This window comes from Bombus bifarius, unplaced genomic scaffold (genome assembly GCF_011952205.1).
Source record: "Bombus bifarius isolate JDL3187 unplaced genomic scaffold, Bbif_JDL3187 scf7180000008046, whole genome shotgun sequence".
NCBI classification, from domain to species: Eukaryota; Metazoa; Arthropoda; class Insecta; order Hymenoptera; family Apidae; genus Bombus; species Bombus bifarius.
Genome location: NW_022884412.1, coordinates 221,632 through 247,129, shown reverse-complemented (window position 1 = coordinate 247,129; position 25,498 = coordinate 221,632). Strand labels below are relative to the sequence as shown.

The window sequence follows — 25,498 nt, the reverse complement described above, 5'->3', positions numbered from 1 at the left end:
TTGCAGTAAGGACACTCGAATCTCCGAGATGTCCCGCATTCGTACTTATAATGTCGTATCATGTGACTCCGATGTTTGTAGGTACGAGAACAATTCGGGCACGGATGTCGATTTCGTTCGTAGAGCTGAGTAGAAGTCCGAGGTCTCATGTTCCACGTACGTCTGCCGGAATCTGCAAAAGAGGACAAATTTTCCAACGGTTAGTTGCGAAAGATCGACGAACGATAACGTTCAACGCTCGATATACCGCTGACGGTGGACTCAGCATCGAGACAAGACGAAATCGAAATTCTGCTCAGTGAAAGAGACACGGAAGGGCAGAACGACGAGAAGTTCTCCGACGGTTCGAACGTTCGTACGTCGAGCGAAATGGATAACATGAAAAGTTCTGTTACTCTAACGCTAATATGAAAGGAAACGAAAGAGTGGACCGCAGCAGCAGATGTCGCTCTTCACTTCACTTTCCTTTACGCTTCTTCGTCCTTCATCGTCGTACATGATGGTCGTGCGATCAACGAGTGAAATGTACAATACAGAAACGCAGAAACGTGACGATCGAAGGTGGATAAAGCGAGCCGTTGCTATCGCTATGGAATCCTTTATTTTCTATACAGAGTGACTACGAGTAGAAATGTACAGAATATGATGGAGAAAATCGGTTCCAGCTACGGAATCGATGTTGCGCATTCTTCGCTATATTCGCATCCGTCGCGTATCGCTACGATTTGAAGCGTATCGGCAATGTTCGGTTACTAAAGCGTAGGAAGGAGATGCCCTTCCCATTTCGATAATCAGGAGAATTTTCGCGGGCAAATATCGGACGGCTTTCAGCCCTGCTGAGTATCCAGAGCGTAAATCGGCCGATCGCTGTGATTGCTCTTAATATGCGAGTACACGTGCGACCTGTGTTTGCCAGTGTACATGCAATGCGGACATTGGAAGCGCGGCGCCTTACCACATTCGTATTTCAAATGTCTGTGAAGTCCTCGATACCATTTGTAGGTCTTCTGACACTTGGGACAGTCAAAGTTACCTCGGGATGTGGTGTCCACTGCTGGAAGCATACCGGTGTTGTAGCATCTTCGTCTCCGATCCGGAGCCAGAACGGTCACGTAAGGCAATGTCGACAGGTTGAACATCACTGGAAATTACACGGTAGTTTTCTCGGTAAGTGATATTAACAGGCAAACGTTAGCTCGACGACACATATAACAGCAGTATTTTCTCCCCTCCCACCCCACCCCCGCTTTTCTCTCATGCTGCGACAAAGAGTTGGCCGTTCATCGAAAAATGTCGATCGCGGCAACTCTAGTCTGCGATAAGAAAGTAGACGCAAAACTTAGGCGTTTAAAAGCAACCGTTGCGGATCGATGTAGGAAATACAGTGTCGATATAACACGGTGCAAAAATTGCGACAACTCTCCTGTAACACGATTTTGATGCAACACGGAACGTATTAACCGTGTGTTACAGGCGAGTTGACTGTATATCGCGCACACTTTCCCATGTCTGCCGCTCTTTGGAAGAAGATAAGTAGGAAAAACGGTCGGAAGTGTTGCTTTCCGCTTTATTCTTCTTGACAAATGTATAAAAAAAGAAGCAAGATGTTTGGATAAAAAGATCTTTCTCGCTAAAAAAAGAAACGATTCAGCGTGGAAAAAGGGGTTGCTCGAAGTTTGCCACCGTTGCGGGATGACCGTTCGACGTCGCCAGAAGCAAACGATTCGACGACAAAGGATCTGGTTCCGTCTGCGATCGGCGATACACCTGAAATCAAATTTAGCAACACGGTTAGCCAGACGCATGAGCGCATTTCATGTCTCTGTTTTCTCTTTTCCTCCCTTCGCTGTGTCTAACACTCTCGAATGTAAATAAAAAGACTCGAGAGACTGGGCTTGACAACTTTATTTCGCTTGGTGTGACACATCGATGGAGCGGAGCCGCGTATTAGAAGAAATCTCTCAATCGTGAGTTCAGTAGAGCCGTTTAAAGCACAGCGCTTGGTCAGGGTGATATTTCCTGATGTGGGCGTAAATGTTCTGGGTAAACTTGGAAAGCTTGTCGCAGTAGGGACACTGATATTTCGGCGCCATACCACACTCGTGACGCAGATGCCGCGACATGTTTTTCTTTAGGGTGAAACCACGATTGCAACGTGGACAATAGTGATTCTTGTGCACGGAGTACACTTTCGGCCGCCTCCTCGGACGTGGACGAATATGCTGCCAAACACCTGAAATATCGAAGAAACGTGTTAGCAGGAAACAGCACGATGTACGAGCCGTTTTCGAAGCACTTTCCGGTCCAGGAGCATGTGCGAGTGCATCGTTCCGTGTCGTCGTGACATAGAGAAAGTAAAAGAAAATCAAGGCTCGAAGGAAAATCCATTTTTACGTCTGGATCGGCAAGAGAGGACGTTCAACGAGGATCTTCATGGTCGAGATTGGAAAAAAGAAAAAAAGATAGGGGAAAATCCTCGTTGAAACGTCGATCAAGCAAAGCTGGCTAGTATGGGACGATGTACCGAAGGAACAATGCGACCAGAGACTGATGCAGAAAGACATATATATATATATATATTTTTTTTTACATTGGAGAACATGTGAAAAATTGTACACGATTTTACGTCACTAATATAGCCTCGATTCGTTTCTGTTTGTGCCTCTATTTTAATTGGTTTAAATTTCGTCTTGTCTGGTCTCGTCCCGTCTTAGTATTGTCTATCGTATCTACCTTGAAACATACGTTTTCAATCGCTTTTTGGAATGCACTTCGTTCCTTAGCCAATACAAGAAATATCGGTTTTACATGTTTCTACGAGGATTCATCGAAGAGAAGAGTTTGATGGCGTGAGCTTTGTATCCGACGTGTCTCGATCTGACGTGTCTATAAATGTTGGACGAGCACGAGGCTTTCATTTCACAATAAGGACACTGATAGCGATGTCCTTGGCCACAAAAGTACCGCAGGTGTCTGGTTATGGTGGTCTTCTGGGTGAAACGACATCCACAGTTGAGACATTCGAATCTTTTACGCTCGTTCGGATGATATTTATACCTATCCAAGAAGCTTTTCATCCCCGACGAATAGTTAACAAAGTCCATGCTGTTCCATTTGAAAAACTGCTCCCTTTGATAGTCACCTGGAAACACCAAGATACACGATGGTTAATCCACGTCAAAGCCACGCAGCCATGAGCTTTATACCGTGCAATGGGCAACGTTCCTGAAGAAATGCGCGCGCGAGACAGAGAACGAAGGGGGAGAACAAGGGAGAGAGAGAGAGAGAGAGAAGGAAAAAAAGAGGAAAGAGAGTTTGGAACGATGAGAAAGTGGAAATTTGTGGAAATTTGGTTCCAGAGGATACCAAGTAATTGTTACGAATATAAAAGGCGAAAAAAAGGAGACGAAGGTAAGGGCAACTTACGAGATAACCGATTACGCGTAGCACGGTGGAAACGTAGGAGAAGAGAAAAACAACGGAAACTGAAAATTCATCGAGCTTTTAATCGTTTCAAACACGTTTATACATGATGGTTACGAGATCCTTTACAATTATCACCGACGATGTCATTCAGCTTTGAAACGAATGCTCGAACGACTAGAGAGAGGAGGATGACGGCTCCAATTTTTGTGCCATGTCCTATTCGGGCAAAGGGACAAAGTATTTCTTTCTGAAAAGACGTTCAGAAACGGCATCGCCACGACGCGACGCGACGCGACGCGGCGAGACGGGACGAGACGAGACGAGACAAGACGAACTATACGATAGTGCGAAGTGAGGTATCGCGTGGATTAAGTACGATTTTGGAAATACCGATTAGAAATCGATGTACCGTGGCAACTGATATTCGCGGCAATCAATCGCTCAAAACAGTTTATTGTAATAAACTTCCTTTCCTTCGTGGTAACGACTTATGTGATATTTGACGTTAGATGTATACGTGTAACACTTGTTGCAATAAGGACACTGTATCCCTCGAATACCGCACAAATGACGAACGTGGTAATTCAGATCTTTCCGCCTTTTAAACGTCTTCCCACATTGATTGCAGTCCAAATTGGTGCCATAGAGAAAAGCTGCGACGCTTTTCACGCTACGAATCTTGCGTTTCTGATCGCACGCGTGCTTCAAGTGGAAGACCAAGTCCCTTTGCTTGGGAAACATCTTGCCGCACTGCGAACACTTTGTCGCGTTCGTCTTCGAACGGGACGACGTGTCGTTCCACTCTGAAAATTAAAACACAAATACGATATATAGCCAAGTTCGAGCTATAACGCATCCGCGCGCAGGGAGATCCACGATTTCTATGCCGAAATACGTACACGTGCACGTCCACGTAGACGTGTACGCGTTAAGAAAATCAGCAATTCAAATTCATTCCATGGAAGCGTAGATAGATACATATCTACAAAGCGTTACATAGTTACGCGTAAATGAAAGTAGGGCATCAAGGAAACATTATAATGCTCGTAGATTCTGACTATAGATCCTGATCATAGGGACCAATCGTTTCGTGACTCGAACGTATACCAACGACAGTTTCGTCGAGTTGCTTTCTCGCGCAAGTGCACATGCACGCGTATGCACATCCGCATAAGCACGACGCACGTACCATAGACGCTCGCACGTACCACAAATACGCGAATACGCGATACGCGCACGCACGCACACACGCACACGTACACGCGCACACAGGCACACGAAATATCAGATCGACGGAAATCATCTCTCTTCGAATACGCGTATGGAGCCTTGCTACCGTCATCCGTGTGACTTGATCACGCATAGTATCGCTATCTCGAATAAAATACGTGTAGTGGAGACAAAAAAAAAATCTGGCAGTGGAGTTGGATTCGTGTCGATTTGATCTGCTATTCCAATGATTCTAAACTATGATACTTCACCGGCAGCATTTCACACCGTTCAAAACATTTTATTCACACCGACTGGCAATTTAGGATGCCATCGTCTGATGTGCCTGTAAACATTCGAGGATGAATTGTCCTTCTTATGGCAATAAGGACACGCATATCTAGGAATCTGGCCACACTTGTGTCTAATCAGGTCCCACATCCTTCGGAATCCTGCGTTGCACTTTGAACAGATGTAACTGGAGACCGCGGCCTGCGTCCTCGCGTTTGGCCACTCCAATATCCGTACATCTGAAAAGAATCAGGACAATTAGTCCTGCGTCATGTCACTCGCTACCGTTTGCCAAAACTATATGCAATATCGTCTCGAATAGGCCCTGCGAACAGATCTAACGTGGCTATCGACAAGCGTGTCTAATCGCTATGGCGATTAGAATAAACGTAACAAAGTAACACGGACAAGAAAGAAAAAGTCGAGCCGCTGCGCTGTAACGAAACTGCTCTCCTCTCTCGGCTTTCTGTCGTCTCGACGTCGTTTAACACGCGTCCTTGATTTACCAACAGTTTACACCCATCGCGTTGCGAACCTCGTCCAACCTTATCACGCGTTCAAACACGCGTCTGCTGTTTATGTGTGTGTATGTGTGTTTCTGTATGTACTTGAATCTGTGAAAAGGGAAGAGGGACAGCGATCGGAACACCAACGACTGTCTGGAATGATTGAAATTAACATTATACTCGCAAATGTATATATCATATACCACGGGTTAAAGATATGACGATTTTATTGAGGTAAACGATACATCGTGTATCATTCTCTCGCGCGTATCTACTACGCAAACACTCGATCTGTTCGTCCATCTGAATACTTGCAATTTTAATCGATCTCGATAATCCTAAATCTCTACTATCTTTGTTCTTTTCTCTCTTTTCTCTTATTTTCCGCTTCGCTTGCTTTCTCTCCTTCCTATTCTCCACCTTCTTCTTTCTCTTCTCTGTTCCCTCTCCCTCTTCCTTCCGTCCTTTTCATCTTCTTCTATCATAGAAAGTTCATAGAAACTTGCCACCTACGAAAATACCGGAATACGCGTGCACGCGTTGCCAGTAGCCTAGTCTCCGAAACTGCGGAGAGTTGTACGCGACACGAGGGAAACTTGTTGTTTACTTCGATGCGAATCGCGCCGGACGTTACGCCGTTATCCTTGTGTTTTCAAACGCGGCATAGACCGATAGATCGACAAACTTGACGCGGTCAAATGACACCGATTGGATCGGAACAGATCGCTATATTACGACTGGGAATCAGCGCCTTTGTCGAGCTAAGGCAACCGCGAATTTAATCTGCGGATTAAATGGAAATCGCGAGATCGACGAGATAAACTCGAACGTAAATTTGACGAAAAAGGAAAGATCGTTTTTAATTTCGATGAACGATCACAGGCATTCCGTCGTGTCGCATTCTGATGTGTTTGTAAATATTCGACGAACACTTGTCCCTCTTGTTACAATAAGGACACTTGAATCTCGGTTCCTTTCCGCAGTCGTATTTCATGTGCGTCTTCAATGTTTTCTTATAGGTGTAACCTGCGTTACATATAGGACAATGATAGGACATTTTGCCAGAGTCCCAGAATACACCGTCTTCGTGCTTGATGGCAGCTCGTCTCCCCCTGTACTCCATGTCCGCTCTCAAATTATCCAGAACGGCGGTGTTATCGTAAGATGGTAGGGGCCGTCCTACGAACAAGAAAACAGAGCCAACGGTTAGCAAGCAGCGAAACCGGTGTCGGTACCGAACGGAAAGGAACAAGGAAATAAATACAACAGAGAAACGAATTAACCGATACGCTTAGTAGGTCGACAGAAACAAACCCCTAAGATTTGCTGCAATACGCGAACCAATGTCTAATCCTGTTGTTAAATGTCGAGCAGTCGCTGAAACGAGTAGCATCGAGTAAAATGAGATAGCTGAAAGACGGGATAGAACGAGAACAGTGATTCTCACGGGACAAGGAACACATCTATTTTCGTAATCTTGTACACACAACTGCTCGCGCTTTTCGCTCGATTCCAATTCATCCCGAATCACACGCCTACGAAAGAACGCTTCCATGCTTTTGTCCTTTCTTTCCTGTCCTTCCTTCCTTCCTTCCTTCCTTCCTTCCTTCCTTCCTTCCTTCCTTCCTGCTTTCTTCCAAGGATCGATACATCGATTCAGTAGAGCTTGTACGCTTGAATTCTACTACCCTTGTGGTAGGTCCTGATATGCCTGTAGGTATTCGAGGATTTTCTGTCCCTTTTGCCACAGTACGGGCACTGAAAGCGTGGTTCCTTGCCGCATTCGTATCTAAAATGTGTCAGCATGTTCGCCTTCTTACTGAACGAACTGCAGCATCTCGGGCAAAAGTATCTCTGAACTTGATCGGTTTGCCCCGGCCGCGACTCCTCAACGTACCCTGCAAAAGACAAGCAAATCACAGGCCGAGTCAGTAGGCTTGTCTACGGTTCGTGCGACGAATTTCAGAGAATACGATTTCGATCTGAAACTGCGACAGCGAGACGCTTTCAACCGTTTTCAAAGGTCTCTTCGTTGTCGGGTGAACGCGTGTTTCTACGTAGACGCAATCGTTAAATTCTGTCAAATAATTAACACGCTTCCGGTGATCGAACGAAATAAACGAATTTTATTGGCGGATGGTGGTTAAAGAAAGAAAAAAGTTGATCGATTACAGAGATCTTATGGTGACAGAGAAGGATAGCAATCTTTGGTGAAAAGTCGCAGCACAAGTCGTTGAAAACAACGCACGCACGTGCTGTGCCGCGCGTCCGTATCTCCACGTTGAAACGACGCAGCGCAAAGTCGTTGTCGTCCACGTCTCCGCGTTTCCTCTTCCCTTTTTATCATCGTCGTCCTTCGAAAACAACAACATCTGCTCTTCGTTGATCAACGCAAAAGCAGCCGGTGTGGCTTAAACAAAGGCATTTGTTTGTGGACCCTTCGTACGTGTTTGTAGACGTTCGAGCTATATTTTGACCCGTAATCGCAGTACGTACACCGAAAACGAGTCTCGTGGAGGTTGCAATGGGACCGGTAGTGACGCATCATACGGTCTTTCGACAGGAAACTGTGTGTGCAACGAGGGCAGTGGAACCAAGCATGATGATTTGCCGGCTGTCTACCTGCAAGCACGGATTTCATATCAACATTCAAATATTTCGCCACACGATCAACGATTCGAAGGATATCAAAATTTCTCCCCTCCTTTCGCTCTCTCTCTCTCTCTCTCTCTCTCTCTCTCTTCCTCACCCTTGCTCGCGCGCCATTTGTTTTATTTCAGCACCAAAAAATTCAATATCACTCGATTATTAACAACAGAAAATCGACTGTATCGTGATCTACCCAGCCGTGTGTACACAGTTAAAATCGAACGAATAAAGCACAAGCGCAGAAAATCGCAAGCCGGTGACTCGGTCGAGCTTGCAAGATGTAGCGAGTGGCAAAATTTCCAATTAGACTGTACTTGTTCGTGAGCACCCGTGCTACTACGTAGGGAAGGAGAATGAATACTGTGAAGATGGAATCGGAACAAGAGCTTAGAAAGTATTGAAAACGGACGAAAACAGAGATGCAAAAAAAGAAAAAGACATACATAAAACATAAAAAAAAAAACGACAGTTGTCTTTGCGACATTTCCCTTTCTTTTCTTATCTTTTCTCTTCTTCCTTTTTTCGTCTAATCTTCCTCACTGTAATTATTCGCAATTCCTACGCTAACTTATTCGCGCCAGTCCTTTAGTAAGTAAAAACGTTCCTAGGCTCCTTGAGAATAAACTATGGGCAATTGTACAAAGACTATCAAAAAACAGGCTTTACGTCGAAGTGCAGCCACGCAAATGTACAATACAAGATCTAGTCGGACATTACAACGACGGTACATTGCCACGGTTTGGTACCGACATCGAAATCTTGCTGTTATAATAGCAACGATGATAACGACGATGATGATGATGATGATAATAACAATAGCAATAATATTAATAACAATATGATTCTGTTCGCAATTCGCAAGCATACATCGTTGGTTTTTATTCACCGCGTCGGCGGTTTATTATCTGTGCTCGATCGGAATTTCAATAAACCTCGGTACATGCATTCTACGTGGTTCGGGGCTCGTTAAAATCGAACAGGTTCCTACGTTTCGTTCTCATCTCTCGCTCCGATCGTTTCCATGCCTCTTCTTCCGTCTCTTCTTGCCGAACAACTCGGCCGGTTCGGTCGATCGAATTATGCGCGCGTTGCAGCCTGCTCGAACCGTGTTCCGCCGTCGTAACCGGAAAAGCGCGCACGCGCGTGCAACACGAAATGGACATGGTATACGGTCGGTTTGCGGCAATCGATATATTCGGTATAAATAGGAGGTGATTAGGTTGAATCGACGATTGGAAATCGAAGCAATAGGTCGCAGCGTCGCCAGGACGATTCAGTAAAGCTTGACGAATCTTAGCTCCATGTTGTGATGCTTGGCCCTAATGTGCCTATACACAGCCTGAGTATACTTGCTGCGCATATCGCAGTGCGGGCACTTGAAACGCGGCAGATCGACGCATTCGAGTCTGTAGTGACGACTCATGCCGCCGGAAGTGTGAAATGTACGGGCGCATCTTGGACATGGAAAGCCGCGCCGGTTAAGGGACGTCTGTAGCCTCAGCATGTGCCGAGAATTTCGAACGACACCGTGGAACTTTCCCAAGACAATTGGCCTGAAGTCTGTAAGCAGAAAAAGAGACGAGAATGGACCGTTAGAGAGAAGTGAAAGCAGCAAGTCGTATTTCCTCTGACTCGTTCGACCAATTGGGAACGGGTGACGAAAATTAAATATAACTGCGGGCCAGCGAAAATTCAATTTCACGACGAGCCGTCGTTCGTCTCGCGATCTTTAAAGGGATCGGAAGGATGATACGTTGCGTACGTTCTCGCACACGTATTTTTCCAAAGGAGAGACAAGCTTGGTTGTGTGTTTGTTGTGTCCTACGTGTTTTCATTTATTGACAGGAATACATAGAGTCCATCGTTTGAAGCATTGGCACTCGCCCCATACGCTAGCAGTCGTGCGTTCCGATTGCAATCTTCTTCGTGCGATCGCAGTGAGAATATGTTCGATCGTTTGCCACTCGCGCGAGACAGGGCACGCGTCCAATAATCGACGAGGGCATCCAAATGAAAAAAGAACTGTTTAAAATCGAGGTTTGCTTCCGTTGGAACGAACAACGCGATCCCTGGTACGGCGTGGTTGATTTTTTGGAAACCATTCGATGCAGATGATTCGCCATGGCCTCGAAGCCGATACGATGAATTCTTCTCGCGCGTCGATAAATCAGCGTTCGCTCCGTTTTCCGTGATAAGAATTTCTCGTGATCGAGTCCGTTGTCGCAAACCTGACGAACGAACCTCTCGTTCGGTCGCCATTCTGCTATATCTGAAACGAAACAAACCGAAAGGCTCGTTAATCGAACGAACGTTCGTGGAACTTGGAGTAACCGGCGAAAGCAAAGAAAACCAAAGGAGACGAGACGAAACGAAAAGTTGGACGTTGTTGCTGTTGTTGGATCGTCGTTGCTAAAAATTCGAGAGGAAACATTGTACGAGATCAAAGTAGGAGAAACGAGTCTGTTCTTCTTCAGCAATTTTATTCGTTCGAACGACAATTGGAAAATATTGGCCGTCTATGACGCGTAATCGAACAACACGATCTGGATCGTGCATTTGATAGCACGTGTCCGAAAGAAATATAGAGGAAGAGGAGGTTTTAACGCTTGGATACATTTTGCTGTATCCGATGTTGGTTGGCTTGGTAAGCCGCGAGCAACGGTTCAATAGAGTTTAACGAGGGTGACAGGTTCTTCGGGATGCATACACCTGATATGTTGATAAACGTTGGATGTCTTCTTGCTGCACATGGTGCAGTAAGGACACTTATACCTCGGCGCCTTGCCACACTCGTACCTAAAGTGACCCAACATAGTGTCTCGCCTGCCATAGCCGTTGTTACAGTTGGGACAGTGAAATTTCCCGGTGAACGCGTTGTACAGCTTGTCCCGTTTCCTCGCGTACTTCCTCGAATGCGCGACACGGAGGAGATCGTCGAGTCGGTCACCTACAAAACATCGTATCACGGTCAAGTTCGTAAGCTAGCCCTAATTCCCGCGAACAGCTTTCTCCAACATCGCCTTACAATTGGCACGCAAACGAGAGGGAAACACAGGGGATCATGCAAAGTAGGATATAGCATATAGGAGTAGAGTACACATCGACCAATACGAACAATATCAAAGCCGATGTCGCTCTTTCAAACTGAATACAGAATATAGAACCGAACACGTTTATTCTCGCTTTTCCCACAAAAGTTTCTTTATTCTTCCAAGCTTTCAGATGTCTTTCGATTAACGGGCTCTTTTATTTAACGGTTTTATCGATCAACGATTCCACGAACGAAACCGGATCACTACGCGTCGTTTCGACGTCGCGAACCGATCCTGGTCGATTTGGCGATTTGAAAGTTGCGATTCCATTCGGACGATTCGAAGGCGAACCGTTTCGTTTACGAAGAAGTAACGCACAGAGGTAACCGTTGATCAACGACGTTCGTATCGGTATCGTTTCGAGAAACGGCGGCCAACACATCGACACGCGTCATACATCGCGTCGGTAGAAGAATGGTCCTAAAACAACGTGTTACAGATGACCGGCTTGGATGGGTGCTTGTGCCGTATGTGATCCTGGATGTTGAACTTTTTCTTGCTCAACTTGCCACAATAAGGACACTCGAAGCGCGGCGGTTTGCCGCAATCGTACTTGAAGTGGGCCGTCACCGCGCTCTTGGTCGTGTAACTCTTTCGACAACGTGGACAAGGGAATCGGGTTTTACTTTTTCTCGAGCTTCGTTCCGGGTACTTGTCCTCGATCCAAGGTAGCGGCAACATTTGTAGGAATGCTGAAAACAAAAACGGAATAGATCGGTTAGTTGTGATTTGTGAAAATCTCGCTCGAGACGCTCCTCGTCGATTCGAACAAGGCTTGCTTTTCTTTTCCACGCTTTTTGTCCGCGGACGAATGATGTATGATCGTGCGTCCGATTTCTCGTGAAAACTCGCGAATCGTTTCACGCGATGGTAGTCGTTCGATCGAACGATCGAGCCGCTACGGAAGAACCGCGTGTGCGAAGGATCGTCGGTGAACAAGAAGATTTACAGGTAAAGATGAATGAAACTGAATGGTTTCTATGTGGGGAAAACTCGGAAATTGTGCTTGCAGGCTCACACACATACACGCGCGCCTCACGATAACGTTCAACTATCTCGTCGAGTTATAGACACACAACAAATAAAGCGATTGCAGGCATCTTCAAGCTGTATGTACGAGAACAAAATTCATCGAGGAGTTGGCAAAACACGCGGTCGACGATTCGACAGCCGCCAAAACACTGTCCTTGCCGTTCTCTTCCACGTGCTTAACCGATTTCGTCGATTTCCAACCTGTAAAGCGTAAGTAAAGTAATTGAACGCGTGTTTAATCGTTACACCTCGTCCACGCTGCATGAGATATATTTTTCACGTGGGAATCGAAGGATAATGGTTGGTCTACGCAAAACACTAGTTATTTCTTTATCACAATCAAATTCTTTATTGTTAGCAAATTGTCTTAAAGTTAAAGAAAGAGGAAGAAATAAGTTTATTGCTGGTCATATTGAAGTACAACGACTTCGAGCTTCGATCCTGGATGCTTCAGGCGTATGTGTTTATAAACGTTGTTGGACTGCTTGCTCCTCATTTCGCAATAGGGACACTGAAACCTCGGTGGGCTGCCACACTCGAACTTATAGTGGCGCAACATGTGATGCAAGTGCCGGTAAGTCCTCTCGCACTTTGGACAATTATACCTGATGCATCATCGTAACGTTACAGAAAAATCGCGAATTATCGCGTTTGCACGCGACTCGAATGCCGGGAATCGTCATCGAAACGCGGCAAATGTACGCGATATCGCGACCAAACAAGCAATCAGACTAACCTATTGCTATCATTGCTTCCGTGCTTCTTTCCCAGTCGACGACAACGCTGTTGTTGCGGTTCCAACTGCACACAGTGATCCACGTGATACTGGAAGATCGATGGATCCGGTAAATACATCGCACCTGAAATCACAAGCAGAGTGGATTCTGATGTAACGCGTTTATTCTTGTTGCCGTAACATTGTCGTCGATTGTGAAGGATATAAAGAGGAACGAGGGAAAGGCGGAGAGACGATGAGAAGAGGAGAGACGGAGGAGGAGAAGGTGGAGGAGAAAGAAGAGGAGGAGGAGACGGACAGAAAAAAAATAATTGACAGAAAACTCACAGCAATATTTCTTTTGTTTCTGTTGGCACAATTGGAATTTTAGAAAATCGAAAAACTCCCGATTTCTCCAACGGATGAACGTTTATTGTATACATGCTACTTGAGCTTACAGATTCTTCGTTTCCAATATTCCACGGAAATTGGTGGGAATTTCGAGAATGCGCATGGACGGGCTCGCTAAACGAGATGACGAATTCTTTTTGCGATCGGATTGCTCGAAATAACGTTATTTATCGCGCGATTTGCAAAATACGTCTCCTTTTCTGTATCGCGTACGTTCGATGGCAGTTCGTTTGCATGCAGAAAGAACATTTCCATATGGATTAATTTTTTCGTGCGTAAAACTGTCTATTGGTAGCGATGTCGATGAGAAAGACGCACATTCCTCGATGTTTGGTCCTAATGTGTCTATACACGTTCGAGACCTCTTTCGAACGCATGTCACAGTAGGGACACTTGAACCTCGGTCCTTGGCCACATCCGTACCGCACGTGTCTTCGGAGGTTCGTTTCCCTAGTGAATCCGCTTGGACAGTTAGGACAGCAGAATCTCTTCGACTTGTTCCGCCAGATGCCGAAATCACGACTGACTGAAACAAAAAACGCAGCAAAATACTCGCGCACAGTCTACGAGCTAATTCGAGTCGCATAGATCGTCAACGACAGAATTCGCGTATGCAACAACTGCGGCAGATGAAGGAAGAGACGGTCGACAACGACGAAAACAACGACGCCGACGTACCGAAAGATCGATAACCGATCGAATACTGGAAACGTTCGAATCGCGCGTCACAGAAAAATCAGCGAACGATTTTAACCGCGCGTTGCGATTTCCATTGGCCGTATCGCTGGGCAAAGTGACCTGAAACGAATCGCTTTGCATCGTAGAAACACGAAACGACGCTGACAAAGGGTCGGAACGCGTGGTTCAAATAAACGCTATATATATGCGATACGATGGAAACGAATAAAATTTGTTCAAATCAATTTCTGCTTGATATTTTCAAAGATAATTTCATTCCCAGTATGTTCGTAATCACGTACTTATGCATGCACAAAGGCAAGCGCATGCTCGCTCACACGTATGTCAGTCTGTGTATAGTATTTAAGTTAGAAGAAGATAATTGGGGAGAAATCAGAGAATGGGAAACTCGGTCTTGAAAAAATGTTGGCGAAACGAAGCAACCAACGAAGCAGCTGCTACAACTTGCTTCATAGCCGACTCATTTTGTACGAGTTGTATGAGTTGTGTGCCATCAATTCGTGAAGATCGATGACGAAAACTTTCAAATTCGCATGTTTTCTTCTGATGTGCGTGTATATATCCGACGTCTTTTTACTTCTCTGTTGACAGTAGGGACACTGAAATCGTGGCTCTTGTCTACATTCGTAACGCAAATGTCTGGTCAGACTCGGTTTCTGGGTGAAGGCACTCGTGCAATTTGGACATGGAAACCTCTTTGTCTTGGTAAACGGATCCGATCTTGTCATTCTCGTCTGAACGACGACGCGAGCATGGATACCTAGAAGGAGGAAAATTTCACATTAATTTAATTCCATTTATTTATGGCGTATACGCAAGGCTAATTCCCATCAGAGTATAAATAGCGTACACAATGCATAAAGGATGCCAGCACAATAATAGAAAGAGAAAAGGAATCGAAAAATAAGGGAACGAATATAAATGTCCTGAACATCGAGAGACGATGAAAGAAAGAAAAAGGAGGGGAAGACAAAGAAAAAAAAGAAGGAGAGGACGTGTTTCACACGATCTCGCGAATTAGCGATCTGAGTTTGTTTTGAGCCCTTTGGCTCGGATAAAGGAGTGAACGGTGAACTTTGCTTGAAATAAAGACTCGCGAGTACTTTGAATTTTGATTTACTTTATTGAACGTAACTTCGATCTGCGCTCATGTGTAGCGCTTGTGGTTCTCGAGAAAACCGTGTACTAGGCACCTGAGCGAAACTACCCTTGAGACAGATGATAGTGAGATAAAACGTTCAGTCGCATAGTTATCAAAATACGTTAACTTTATGACAAACCATTTCAAACAGACAATTGAATTTCAGTTTGAACCCAAATTCGTCGGCTCCGTTGCGATCCGAAAGTATCGCGATAGCGGAAGGTTCGGCGTGGAACCACAACAGGTGGAAAACGAGAAATAAACATGGAAGGACATGATTCCGAACCGTATGAAAAACTTCGATTCGTTGTTAGTGTCTGCGTGTAGCCGATATAAATGCCGAAACCCTGAAGCAACAAGGGGAAAAGGCCACGATTGCATGCAAAGCGTCGGCAAGGAGCGAACCTCGATTCTCGTCATGGATGATTTTACGATGTTTCGTCGGAATCGCGAGTCGACAAAAGGTATCGGATCGGATCGTTCGACAACACGGCCGCGCATTCTTTTCTCGTCGAATCTCAAGCTCGGCCCTAGCTTCTCTCATTGACGTTCGCTGCTCGTCGCAAAACGATTCATCTAACAATTTCCCACGCTTGACAAATATCGATCACATAAACGTCGTTGTTCTTGTGCTTGATCCTGATGTGCTTGCGTATATCAGCCTTAACTTTGCACACGTAGTCGCAATAAGGACATTTGAATCTCGGTTGTCGGCCGCATTGATAGCGCAAATGACTGGTCAAGTTTCTCTTCCAAGCGAACACACTTCGACAGTTGGGATTCGGGCAGGCGTACTTGCTGGCTTTCACCAGGCAATTCGTGCGTTGCTCACCCCTCAATGACGTAGATCCATTGTGCCCTGAAAAAGAACGAATCGTCCGCGATCAAACGCTTCTTGGAAGATGGCATCGAGTATGTGTAATAAACGTGCGAGAAAAATCAATGAAAACGTGGCCCTATAAATCCGTTCCGATACCATCCATCGGATCGCGATCGTATTTCATGGTCCGTGAAAGAGCGAAAAAAAGCATGTGCATAATCGTTGTGTGCGCCTATAATTACCTGCTATTACCTGCAATGAAAGAAGGGAGAGACAGCGGGAAAACAGCGATAGGAAAGTAACGTATACTCGTGATGGAACCGTGCGATTTACGTAACGTGTTTTAGTCGTAAAAACTAGCACGCAACTTGGAAAAGGCGAATTATGCTTTATTCGAATGAAAATACAGGTTTCGGGTTTGCGTGGAGGTCGACTAGTTGGAAGACGAGGCGGTGAGCAAGTCGACCACGTAGACGACCAAACCGTGATGTCTTCTTGGTATGTGCTTGCTCACGTCTCCTTTAACTTTGCAACGATACTCGCAATACGGACACTTGAATCGTGGCTGCACGCCGCACTCGTATCTCAGATGTCTGTTCAAGTTTCCCTTCCAATTAAACGATTTGGCGCAATTAGGACTCGGACAAATGTAAATCGCGTTGCGCAGTTTCGTCGATCTGCATTTCGTCGATCTACCAACTTCCCTGTACGGCCACCAACTTTGCTCGGAATCTGAAACAAACGAACAGACGAAATTTTCTCATTGCGATAAATCGGTTGTTGGCTCGTTCGCTACCTCGATTCATCGTCAGTATCGTTTCGATACTTGGAGTGTGCGCAGAAAGAACGCAACTTTTCGGTTCGTCATATACTCAGTTTATTAAGAAGAATTAATGCGAGATGACAAAACACGGTTCGACCGATAGAATCGCAATGAATCGATCGAATAAAAAAATTCTAGGCGCTGAGAACGTAGATGCTGCAATCCTTGTGAACTCTCTTGATGTGCCTGCATATGTTGGCCTTCCATTTACCACGGTACACGCAGTAAGGACACTTGAAGCGCGGTTCTTGTCCACACTCGTTACGCAAATGTCTCTTCAGCGTGCATTTCCAAACGAAAACGCTCGGACAATTAGGACAGGGAAATTGCTTGTAAGTCGCGTCGTTGAACCGTACTCGTCGCTTCTTGTAGCAAGCGTTCGCGTGATATCGAGAATCTGAAAGCAGAACAAAATACTCGCGGTCAATTATCCGGATCGCTAAAAGTCCGAGAAGCGACGCGAAGGAGCTGCGCGTTTACTCGTTTAAGTTGGATCGAAACGTCCGGTCGATCAACGTCCACGCTGCGTATTCGACGATCCTCGCGCGCTCCTTCTTCTTTACGAGGCGCGAGGAACAACGCGCGAAAACAGGTCGCGTGAATTTCGCACACGTCGTTGCACCTTTACTCTATTCGCATACATTGTGAGACGAAATTCCAAACGTTATACTCGCTGAGATACTCTTAGTCCTCTTAGTGGAAGATAGCCTCTTTCCCCTCGTGAATACGCGTTTCTGTCCGATTCGATTCTTTTGCGCCTGTGCCCGAACGCGTCCGATCGGCATGCTTCGAACGGTTGACGACGCTTCAACGAACATGATGACGAGCCTCGATTCCTATCGAATACACCACAGGTTTACAACAACAGCCTGTTCTTCGTTCGACGCTGTAAGAATGAGGCGACTCACCGCGTCGCAACTCGCACGCCTCCCAAGTCGACAGCATAACGCGACAATGATAAATGAACAAAGTTTTATTGTGAGACATTTTTACTCTTCGAGTACAAGAAAACAATTATTTGCATCTTGCGCAATGTTAGTTTCTACCGATGTCGATGCAACGTACGACGCTACCTTCGTGTTTTCTACGTACGTGCCTATAGACGTCCGATGTCCATCTAGAACGAAAGTCGCAAGACGGACATTTGAAACGTGGATTTTGTCGGCACTCGTAACGCAGATGTCTGGTTAGGGAGCCGCGGTGAGTGAAAGAACTGCCGCAAGCGTTAGAGCAGAAGAACCTTTTATTAGCAGCGGAGAGTCGTTGGGCGGTCGATTTGCGCTGTCTCCAAGTTGCGCAAACCAAACGCGAGACGACGCCTGGAAAAGAAGATTCACCACTGAACGTAAACAGCTATCGTTTGTAAAGCGTGTTTTCGTTAACTCGCTCTAACGTAGATAACAACCATGAAGGATATAAAGAACGCGAAGACCGCAGAGCAGAGCGGGACAGAGAAGAGAAAAGGGCAGGACAGGGCAGGGCAGAACTGACAATGAGCGTAAAGCGAAACAGGGCGGAGAGAAGCAGCGTAGAGCAGAGGCGAAGCAAAGTAGAGCAAAGAGGAAGAGCAAAGAATCACGTTGCGTCTCGATATCGCGTGGAAAGGATAGGAGATGAAATAAACGACGACAAACGACCAACCGTTTTTCGATCAACGTATGTCTTTATTTATAGTTACTGGTATAATTCGTAAATGGTAAAAAAAAAAATAGAGTGGCGTTATAAAAAGGGAATTTAGAAATTCCCCTAATCAAGTGTAGCGCATAAGGAGCAAAGTAGAAAATGGCAGCTGCTACTTCGGTGAAGCGTCGTTGAATATACGAGGAACGAATGTGGTTAAGTCTCTTCCTTACGAGCGATCTTTAGAACGTCGATCGCGTATACCTGACAGTTTTTGTGTCTTCTTCTCACGTGCTCATAAATGTTGGCCGATTTCTTGCATCGATATTCGCAGTGGGGACATTTAAACCGGGGTTCTTGGCCACACTCGTAGGTCAGGTGCCGATTCAACGAGTATTTCTGGCTGTAGGCACAGGTACAGTTCGGACAGGGAAACCTCTTCGTCTTAAAGTTATTGTCTAAATCGGTTTGGTTCGACGATCGGGACCAGAGTTTGCCGATACTTTGGCCTTGGTCGTCTTCGATACCAACGTTGATCCCGAACACGCTGAACGGGCCCGTAGTATCTGGAACGAAACGGGTCTGGCTGATTGCGAGTTTATACGTGCGTTTCGTTCGTGGAAACGATCTACGAGTGCGCATTGAGAGAATCCATCTCTTCGCGAAAACCGAACGATAAAATCAGGAGATTTGCAAAAATTAGACAATCGACGATCATTGACTAGTACAGAGATCGTAAGTAACATATGTATCATCCGTGAAGACGATGAAAATGACAATAGGTCTGGTGTAACGAACTTACAAACCGGTAGAAGCTGCCACGCGCGATCCACCATCCAAAACAAACGTTCAGTTTGTCGTACGATACAGAAAAATTGGCTGTCGTTTGATCGCATAGCGGATCAACTTGCGCTACTTTAAATGCTATCGAAAAATACAAAAGTTTATGCCACATTGCGCAACGGGCAATCTCAACGCAGTCGATTTATTTTCTACGGGACTGTGTCTCTTCAGTTTTCGCAGGGAAGAGAAACAGAAAGAAAAGAAAACGAAGTAGGAGCTGACAATAAGAGTAGAAAGAATTCGACTGGATCATCGGAGTCAATCTGATGACAGTTTGTCAAGCTTCGTTTCGTTGATCGTTCGAAAATTCAGTTGTTACTAGCTTCGTTATTCTGTTGGTCACCGCGAATATCCAGAACGTACACCGCCTGATCAGGATGCATTCTACGTATGTGAGACCTGACGTTCGAAGAATGCCTCGTACGATACGGACAATAAGGGCAATTGAATCTCGGCAACTGGCCGCACTGAAATTTTAGGTGATTATACAAATTATTTTTTCGCGTGAAAACGTTACCGCACTTATGGCAAGGATAATTTTCGCTTCGTTCGTTTCGATAGTGATCGTAGATGCAACGAGGTCCATCACGGTAACACGTACAATTCGATACCGGACATTGAACACCTGTGAACAGAAAAGGTCAACCAAATGACTTTCGACTATGTCGACTTTTTGTCTCCATCTTAAACGAGAAAAAATTTCATACTTTCCAATCGACGCGACCTATGTATTCTTTTCGCTTCGCGATTCCGTAACATTAATAATATCACTGTAAACAGTTGACTACTTTTAACAAAAATCATTATATACAAAAGACAAATTAAATCGTAACATAGCGAAACAAATGACAGAAGAAAGAGAGAAAGAGAGAGAGAGAGAGAGAAAGAGAGAGAGGCAGACAGACAGATAGACAGAGAGAGGGAGAAAGAGACAGAGAGAGAAAAAGAGAGAGAAGGGGTTCCAGCAAATATTAGCTTTTCTCAAGCACAAAAATACAGTGGAACAAGCATTGTAAATGGTAAAAACTTAGTTCGTAAATGTTTGTCAAATGTGAATCAATGGCAAGTTGATTCGCATAAGAGTAATTCCTCTGAAGCTAAGGAACTCGCATCGTTAAGAAGCGAAAGATACAGATAGATAAATATATTTACCCCTGAAAATAAGGAGAACGGGTATGCGCTACGAAAATCATAGAAGTTGACCAGTTTTGCTTATATCTACAACGTAAACTTCGTTGCCAGGGTGAATTCTGCGCACGTGGGCTCGCACATTCGAAGGATGTTTCGTTCTATACACGCAATAAGGGCAATTAAAACGCGGCAATTGTCCGCACTCGAACTTCAAATGATATTGAAGATTATGCTTTCTGCTGAATACGCTGTGACAATTTCCGCAAGGAAACTTTTGCCCGTGCTGGTCGTTCGTTCGCGAAAACGTGCCTCCTCTGGTCGGCGAGTACGACCAAGAAACGTTCTTCTGCCTCTGGTGCGGTACTAAGTAGTTTGCCTCTGAAAAAAGCATAAATATCGTTCTTTCATTCTCGGTTTATGATATCACGTTCACGTAACTGCATGAAACATTAGCAGGAACGATATTCGTCGTATCGAGTCACTTTTCGTATAAAATGACGGGTTCGATCATCGTTTCTCTAACAATAAATTTCGATGTACATACACATCAATTACGTTTAATTATAATACACGATAGGCAGACGAGGGAGCATGCACATAAGGAGTTTTCAAAGGACGAGTGTTCGGCTGAGAGCTGTTTTATTCAAGATTCGTCCGGCTATCGCTATCGTTTAATGTTGCGCGTTCATTAGATCGACAACGTAGACTTCTTTATCCGGATGCTTTCTACGCACATGAGCTCTAACGTTCGATGTGTGTTTAGTCCTGTAAGCACAATATGGACAGTTGAATCGCGGTAATTGTCCACACGCGTACTTCAAATGGTGCTGCAGATTGTATCGCCAGTTGAAAGGCCTGCCACATTTTGGGCAAATGTGCAGCACTTTGTGTCGAGCCCGAGGATGAGTAGTCGCCTTACAATTTGCCACCGCTCGATTCCACCCATAATTCTCGATCGGACTTGGTACCTCTTCTGGAAAATGCAGACGTTCTTACGGTTAATTCTCGTAAACGCTCAACGTTTTTCAATTCCAAACATCTAACAACTAAGCCGCTCGCGACGCTTGCCGCTCGGAGAATCGCTCCCGTTTCACGAACATACTTGCTTCACCGAAGCACTACTACAGATCACAATATATAACAACTAAATGAACGCAATTTGTTGGAGATTTGGAAAAAAAATGCAACGTATGAATGAGTCGAGTGGTTGCGATTTTCTGCTTCATACTATTATCTTTCACATTCATTACAGGGCATTTCGTACATGTTGGAATGACATTCTGCGCATAAGTTTAGATCCATGGATCGACGAGACGACTTTACTTCGTTTCGCTACCGTCTCCAGATCCAAAAATATCCATCCTTTCGATATGACGGCACAAGCTGAAGGCAAAACAATAAAATGAGAAGGGAAAGAAGAAAGGGACAACAGAACACGACTGTTAATGCTCCGGGCAAAGAAAAAGTACAAAATTGTGCGGATCAAACGGAATCTCTATTAAAGATGATAGAATTGAAAACCGATCTTTATAAAATTCGTCTTCGTAACTCCATTGGTGGTACATGTTTCATTTGGAAATACATTGCACATTTAAAAATACTTTTATAGATATAAATACATATAAATCTAATACGATAGGATTAAAAGTAATCCTATCGGTATGGTACAAGTTTGCACTCGTGTATACTTTAATCAAGTTCAACAATTTGAACATTTAATTTGCAAATGTTCGGAAATTAAACCAACCTGTTTCGTATATGTCGTAATACGATGCAAGAACAAGCAATGTATTAGATTATACAATCAGATAACGATAATAGTAAGATGCGTCTAAGGACACGTAAGGAATTCTACGAGTTTTCCAAGCATCCATTGCCGACAACTATCGAAAAGCTGCCATTCTCGTCATGTCATTGTCGTCATTATCGTCGTTATCGTCGTCTGGGTCATCATAATCATCACTATTGTATTTATGCTCTGAGAACACAGGCAAGCATGTTGAAACTGGTGCCGCGTAAGTATATTTATGCTCCCAAAATTTTACAGACGTCGATAGCGTAAACGTTACGACCAGGATGCTTTCTACGCACGTGAGCACGCACATTAGACACGTGTTTCGTTCTATATACACAATAAGGGCAGTTAAATCGCGGTAACTGGCCGCACTCGAATTTGGAATGATAGTAGAGATTATTCTTATGGCTGAAAACACTTGGGCAAGTCGGACAAGGAAACTTTTTCTTCTCCACATATCGGTTTACCGAAATTCTGGTTCTCTGATAAGGTCGACGTCTTCTCCGGTCAGGCAAAACATACGTAAAATCTGCTGATTGGAGATACTCTGAAACAGAAACAACACAAGAATCTCGTCAAATATTGCGTTCGTCTGATCAACGGTCGGTTTTTCAATGCGGTTCGATAAGTAATTTCAAGTTTGCTTGCAGGGACATACCTCGGGGAACGTTTTGTTCGTCGCCAAACCAGTCATCAACTAGGTACGGTTGATAATCACGAAAGGAAAAGATGGGAATTGGAGATATATATATTATTACAAATATATGTGAATATACATATATCTCTGCCAATAAACGTAAGTAACAAATAAGATACCATTTCATATATTTATGAAAAACTTGCTCGGTGTTTGCAAGTGTGTTGCAAATACGATGTGTCGAACGTACATGGCACTTTCTGTTCCTCTAAACCGTATCACGATAAGTTAAACGTTCCATTCATGGAATCGGTCGATACTGTACGCTTCTTGGTCGATTACTCATCGAGACAAATTTTCATATTTTGTCGAAGACGAAATTTCTCATTCGATACTGGCTACTCTCGCGTACGTGTACGTATCCGGCTCCAATCATCTGCTTTCCAAGATTCTTCTTTCCAGAAGGTAGCTTCTACCGACAAAGCGTAACGCGCGACGAGGTGCTTGGAACTCCTAGAAAAAAAAAGGAAAGAAAATCGCGATCAATTCTGAAACGTCGCAAGTCTAACGTAGCAAAAGTGCGACGTTAAAATAGGAAAAGACTGTTCCAATCGTACTCCTAAACGCGACATCTTTACGCGTTCCCACGTCTTTCCTTTTTTCCCCTTGTCAGAAGTAAATCGAATTCTTTCGGAACCATCGTGAATAACGTAATTGTTTTCGGTATTAATCCGAACAGGCTGACGCAATGCCTGTTGAAACGAATCGATTCGATACTAGTTTATTTATGGCGTACGATTTGAACACTTTTCTTTTAAAGGAGCATGGATCAGTACCGTTCTACGAGACAACGACGACGATGCCGATGATGACGACGACAATATCCAAAACGAGGATGTTATAAAACCATAAAAAAAATTTCATTTGAGAATGCATTCGTTCGTCGCGTTCATCGCGTCTAATCGATTCAGATTTTACGATTCCCGGCTTCTTGCCAAGTTTCTTCTTCCTTTCTCCGTATCCTTCCGCACACGAATTTTCGAACCTTAGGCGAGCGTAATCTCAAGCAACGTGCTGTTGCAACTGGCAAAGATCTACGGTGTACACTTCTCTTCCTGGATGACATTTGCGAACGTGTCGTCGAGCATTCGAGATGTGCCTGGCGCAATAGTTGCAATACGGACAATTGAATCGTGGCTTCTGACCGCACTCGAATTTTTGATGATAGGTCAGCCCGCCTTTTCTACTGAAGACGCTGGTGCAATTGCCACAAGGGAACTTCCGTGCGATCATTCTCGAGGAATCGGAGGGCGAAACGATCGTAGCGTTCCTCGAGAAGCCGTGGGTTGGTCGTTGAAGAAGAAGGTTTTGCGAGTGTACTGCCGCGTCCGTGAACACACAGTAATTTATACCTGGAACAGAAACAAGAACGCGACACCCGTGTCAGAGTAGTTCATACTATCAGGAGCTCTGCGTACACAAAGAGGAACTAGAGGAAAATAAGAATCGGAGCTGATGTCAAACCTTCTTCGGTCGTCGATCTCCAGGGTGTCAATGACACGCCAGGATGCGAGATGTTCGATTTCCGCGATGCAACATCTTCCATGAAGAAAAGGATGAAATAATAAAAAAAGGACCGCTCCTATATGATCATAATTACGTAACAGCTTGATATTTTATTTTTTACACAATGAAATTATTACGCCCTCGCAGAAACAGCGCTATTCGAAAGTGGTGTATAGCAGAAGAAGAAGGGCGGAAAGTTGACGGTACATAGTAGACGATAATCGCGAAATGACGCGAAAATGCTACACAAAAGAACACCTAATATACCTACTTTTGCACGTATGTACAACGACTTATAAGACAGGTTCGACTATTATGGTAGCAGAATAACGTGACGAGAGATGGCACGTCTTGCAATAGTCAAATTCAAAACGCGTTTGTTAAATGGTTTACTCGATTTTTTCAGAGTTTTCATCTTCCGTTGCAGTGCCACGGGTCGCGTTACGCGACAAATTGATAACGTTGACTTTGCATCCTTGATGCTTTCGACGTACATGCGCACGTATATTCGAAGATTTCTTTGACGCGTAATCGCAATACGGACAACCGAATCTTGGTAATTGGCCACACTCGAACTTTAAGTGTGAATATAAATTGTTCTTCCGGTTGAAAGTGCTCCCACACTTTGGACAAGGAAATCGGTCTTTCTTGCGGTCCTGAAATTCCGCTGGTCTTGACATCACGTTGCACGGTATCTTGAAGCCACCCAGATGTTCCAGATCTGCAAGAAAATGTTTGGAACTCGTCAGAGTCCGCTCTAGAGCAACGAACACGTTCCATTTATGGACGCCTGATTTCATATCGATGGATAGGATACCAAGGAAAGGATAGATTGAAAATAAAACACCAATAAGCATCGTACGATACAGGAATTGAACGATGTTACTCGATCGTTTCCGAGCTTCTCTCTTTACGCGCGTGCGTTATGTTCCAGTAAATGACAACTTTATTGCGACTATATACAAAAATATATAAAAATTGAACTCAAACGTAGAAAGGATATTGTAACTCTCCCCCTGTCCCTTTCTCATCCTTATTTTCTAATTTTCTCAGATCTCTTGTCGTCTCTTAACGAGTGTCGATATTCAAAAC

At 44.6% G+C, this 25,498-nt stretch overlaps 7 protein-coding genes across 15 annotated transcripts in view; all 7 read right to left on the bottom strand.

Moving 5' to 3' along the window:
- Positions 1 to 25,498, bottom strand: part of LOC117207795 (longitudinals lacking protein, isoforms N/O/W/X/Y-like) — a 91,308-nt gene that overhangs the window by 21,420 nt on the left and 44,390 nt on the right. Inside the window, exons 6-8 of one of the 9 annotated variants that reach the window (XM_033448367.1) lie at positions 11,683 to 11,865; positions 10,878 to 11,028; positions 9,888 to 10,350 (exon numbers count right to left, since the gene is read on the bottom strand). The exons of 4 other annotated variants lie outside the window; for them this stretch is intronic. In XM_033448367.1, coding sequence (XP_033304258.1) covers positions 9,903 to 10,350; positions 10,878 to 11,028; positions 11,683 to 11,865 — 782 coding nt within the window. In that variant the 3' untranslated portion in view covers positions 9,888 to 9,902. Of the gene's footprint in view, positions 1 to 9,887; positions 10,351 to 10,528; positions 11,029 to 11,682; positions 11,866 to 16,844; positions 17,212 to 17,887; positions 18,134 to 24,485; positions 25,128 to 25,498 lie in introns of those variants that run through there. 4 more of the 9 variants (XM_033448374.1, XM_033448377.1, XM_033448375.1 and 1 more) reach the window with 4 other exon arrangements.
- Positions 1,888 to 2,815, bottom strand: LOC117207811 (zinc finger X-chromosomal protein-like). Its single transcript, XM_033448398.1, has 2 exons — positions 2,734 to 2,815; positions 1,888 to 2,233 (listed from the first exon to the last, which is right to left on the bottom strand). Exons 1-2 carry the CDS (start codon positions 2,741 to 2,743, stop codon positions 1,974 to 1,976), a joined length of 270 nt encoding a protein of 89 aa, XP_033304289.1. The 5' UTR covers positions 2,744 to 2,815; the 3' UTR covers positions 1,888 to 1,973.
- Positions 5,808 to 7,038, bottom strand: LOC117207796. The gene is made up of 2 exons (XM_033448378.1): positions 6,747 to 7,038; positions 5,808 to 6,611 (listed from the first exon to the last, which is right to left on the bottom strand). The coding sequence occupies exons 1-2, from the start codon at positions 6,985 to 6,987 to the stop codon at positions 6,292 to 6,294; spliced, it is 561 nt and encodes a 186-aa protein (XP_033304269.1). The 5' UTR covers positions 6,988 to 7,038; the 3' UTR covers positions 5,808 to 6,291.
- On the bottom strand, positions 12,542 to 13,567 carry LOC117207808 (zinc finger protein 581-like). The gene is made up of 3 exons (XM_033448394.1): positions 13,269 to 13,567; positions 12,942 to 13,065; positions 12,542 to 12,810 (listed from the first exon to the last, which is right to left on the bottom strand). The coding sequence occupies exons 2-3, from the start codon at positions 13,058 to 13,060 to the stop codon at positions 12,603 to 12,605; spliced, it is 327 nt and encodes a 108-aa protein (XP_033304285.1). The 5' UTR covers positions 13,061 to 13,065; positions 13,269 to 13,567; the 3' UTR covers positions 12,542 to 12,602.
- LOC117207809 (longitudinals lacking protein, isoforms A/B/D/L-like) lies at positions 16,360 to 16,812 on the bottom strand. Its single transcript, XM_033448395.1, has 2 exons — positions 16,788 to 16,812; positions 16,360 to 16,723 (listed from the first exon to the last, which is right to left on the bottom strand). The coding sequence occupies exons 1-2, from the start codon at positions 16,795 to 16,797 to the stop codon at positions 16,425 to 16,427; spliced, it is 309 nt and encodes a 102-aa protein (XP_033304286.1). The 5' UTR covers positions 16,798 to 16,812; the 3' UTR covers positions 16,360 to 16,424.
- Positions 18,458 to 19,564, bottom strand: LOC117207799 (longitudinals lacking protein, isoforms A/B/D/L-like). The gene is made up of 2 exons (XM_033448384.1): positions 19,237 to 19,564; positions 18,458 to 19,000 (listed from the first exon to the last, which is right to left on the bottom strand). Exons 1-2 carry the CDS (start codon positions 19,328 to 19,330, stop codon positions 18,651 to 18,653), a joined length of 444 nt encoding a protein of 147 aa, XP_033304275.1. The 5' UTR covers positions 19,331 to 19,564; the 3' UTR covers positions 18,458 to 18,650.
- On the bottom strand, positions 21,885 to 22,945 carry LOC117207803. Its single transcript, XM_033448388.1, has one exon. The coding sequence runs from the start codon at positions 22,658 to 22,660 to the stop codon at positions 22,292 to 22,294; it is 369 nt and encodes a 122-aa protein (XP_033304279.1). The 5' UTR covers positions 22,661 to 22,945; the 3' UTR covers positions 21,885 to 22,291.

Coding starts and splice junctions, on each gene's coding strand:
- LOC117207799 (XM_033448384.1), bottom strand. CDS start 19,330: ATGCGATCAAACGACAGCCAATTTTTCTGTATCGTACGACAAACTGAA. Junction 19,001..19,236: donor GTGGCAGCTTCTACCGGTTT/GTAAGTTCGTTA, acceptor GTTTCGTTCCAG/ATACTACGGGCCCGTTCAGC.
- LOC117207796 (XM_033448378.1), bottom strand. CDS start 6,987: ATGGAAGCGTTCTTTCGTAGGCGTGTGATTCGGGATGAATTGGAATCG. Junction 6,612..6,746: donor TATTGCAGCAAATCTTAGGG/GTTTGTTTCTGT, acceptor TCTTGTTCGTAG/GACGGCCCCTACCATCTTAC.
- LOC117207808 (XM_033448394.1), bottom strand. CDS start 13,060: ATGTATTTACCGGATCCATCGATCTTCCAGTATCACGTGGATCACTGT. Junction 12,811..12,941: donor GGAAGCAATGATAGCAATAG/GTTAGTCTGATT, acceptor ATGATGCATCAG/GTATAATTGTCCAAAGTGCG.
- LOC117207803 (XM_033448388.1), bottom strand. CDS start 22,660: ATGTGGAGAAGAAAAAGTTTCCTTGTCCGACTTGCCCAAGTGTTTTCA.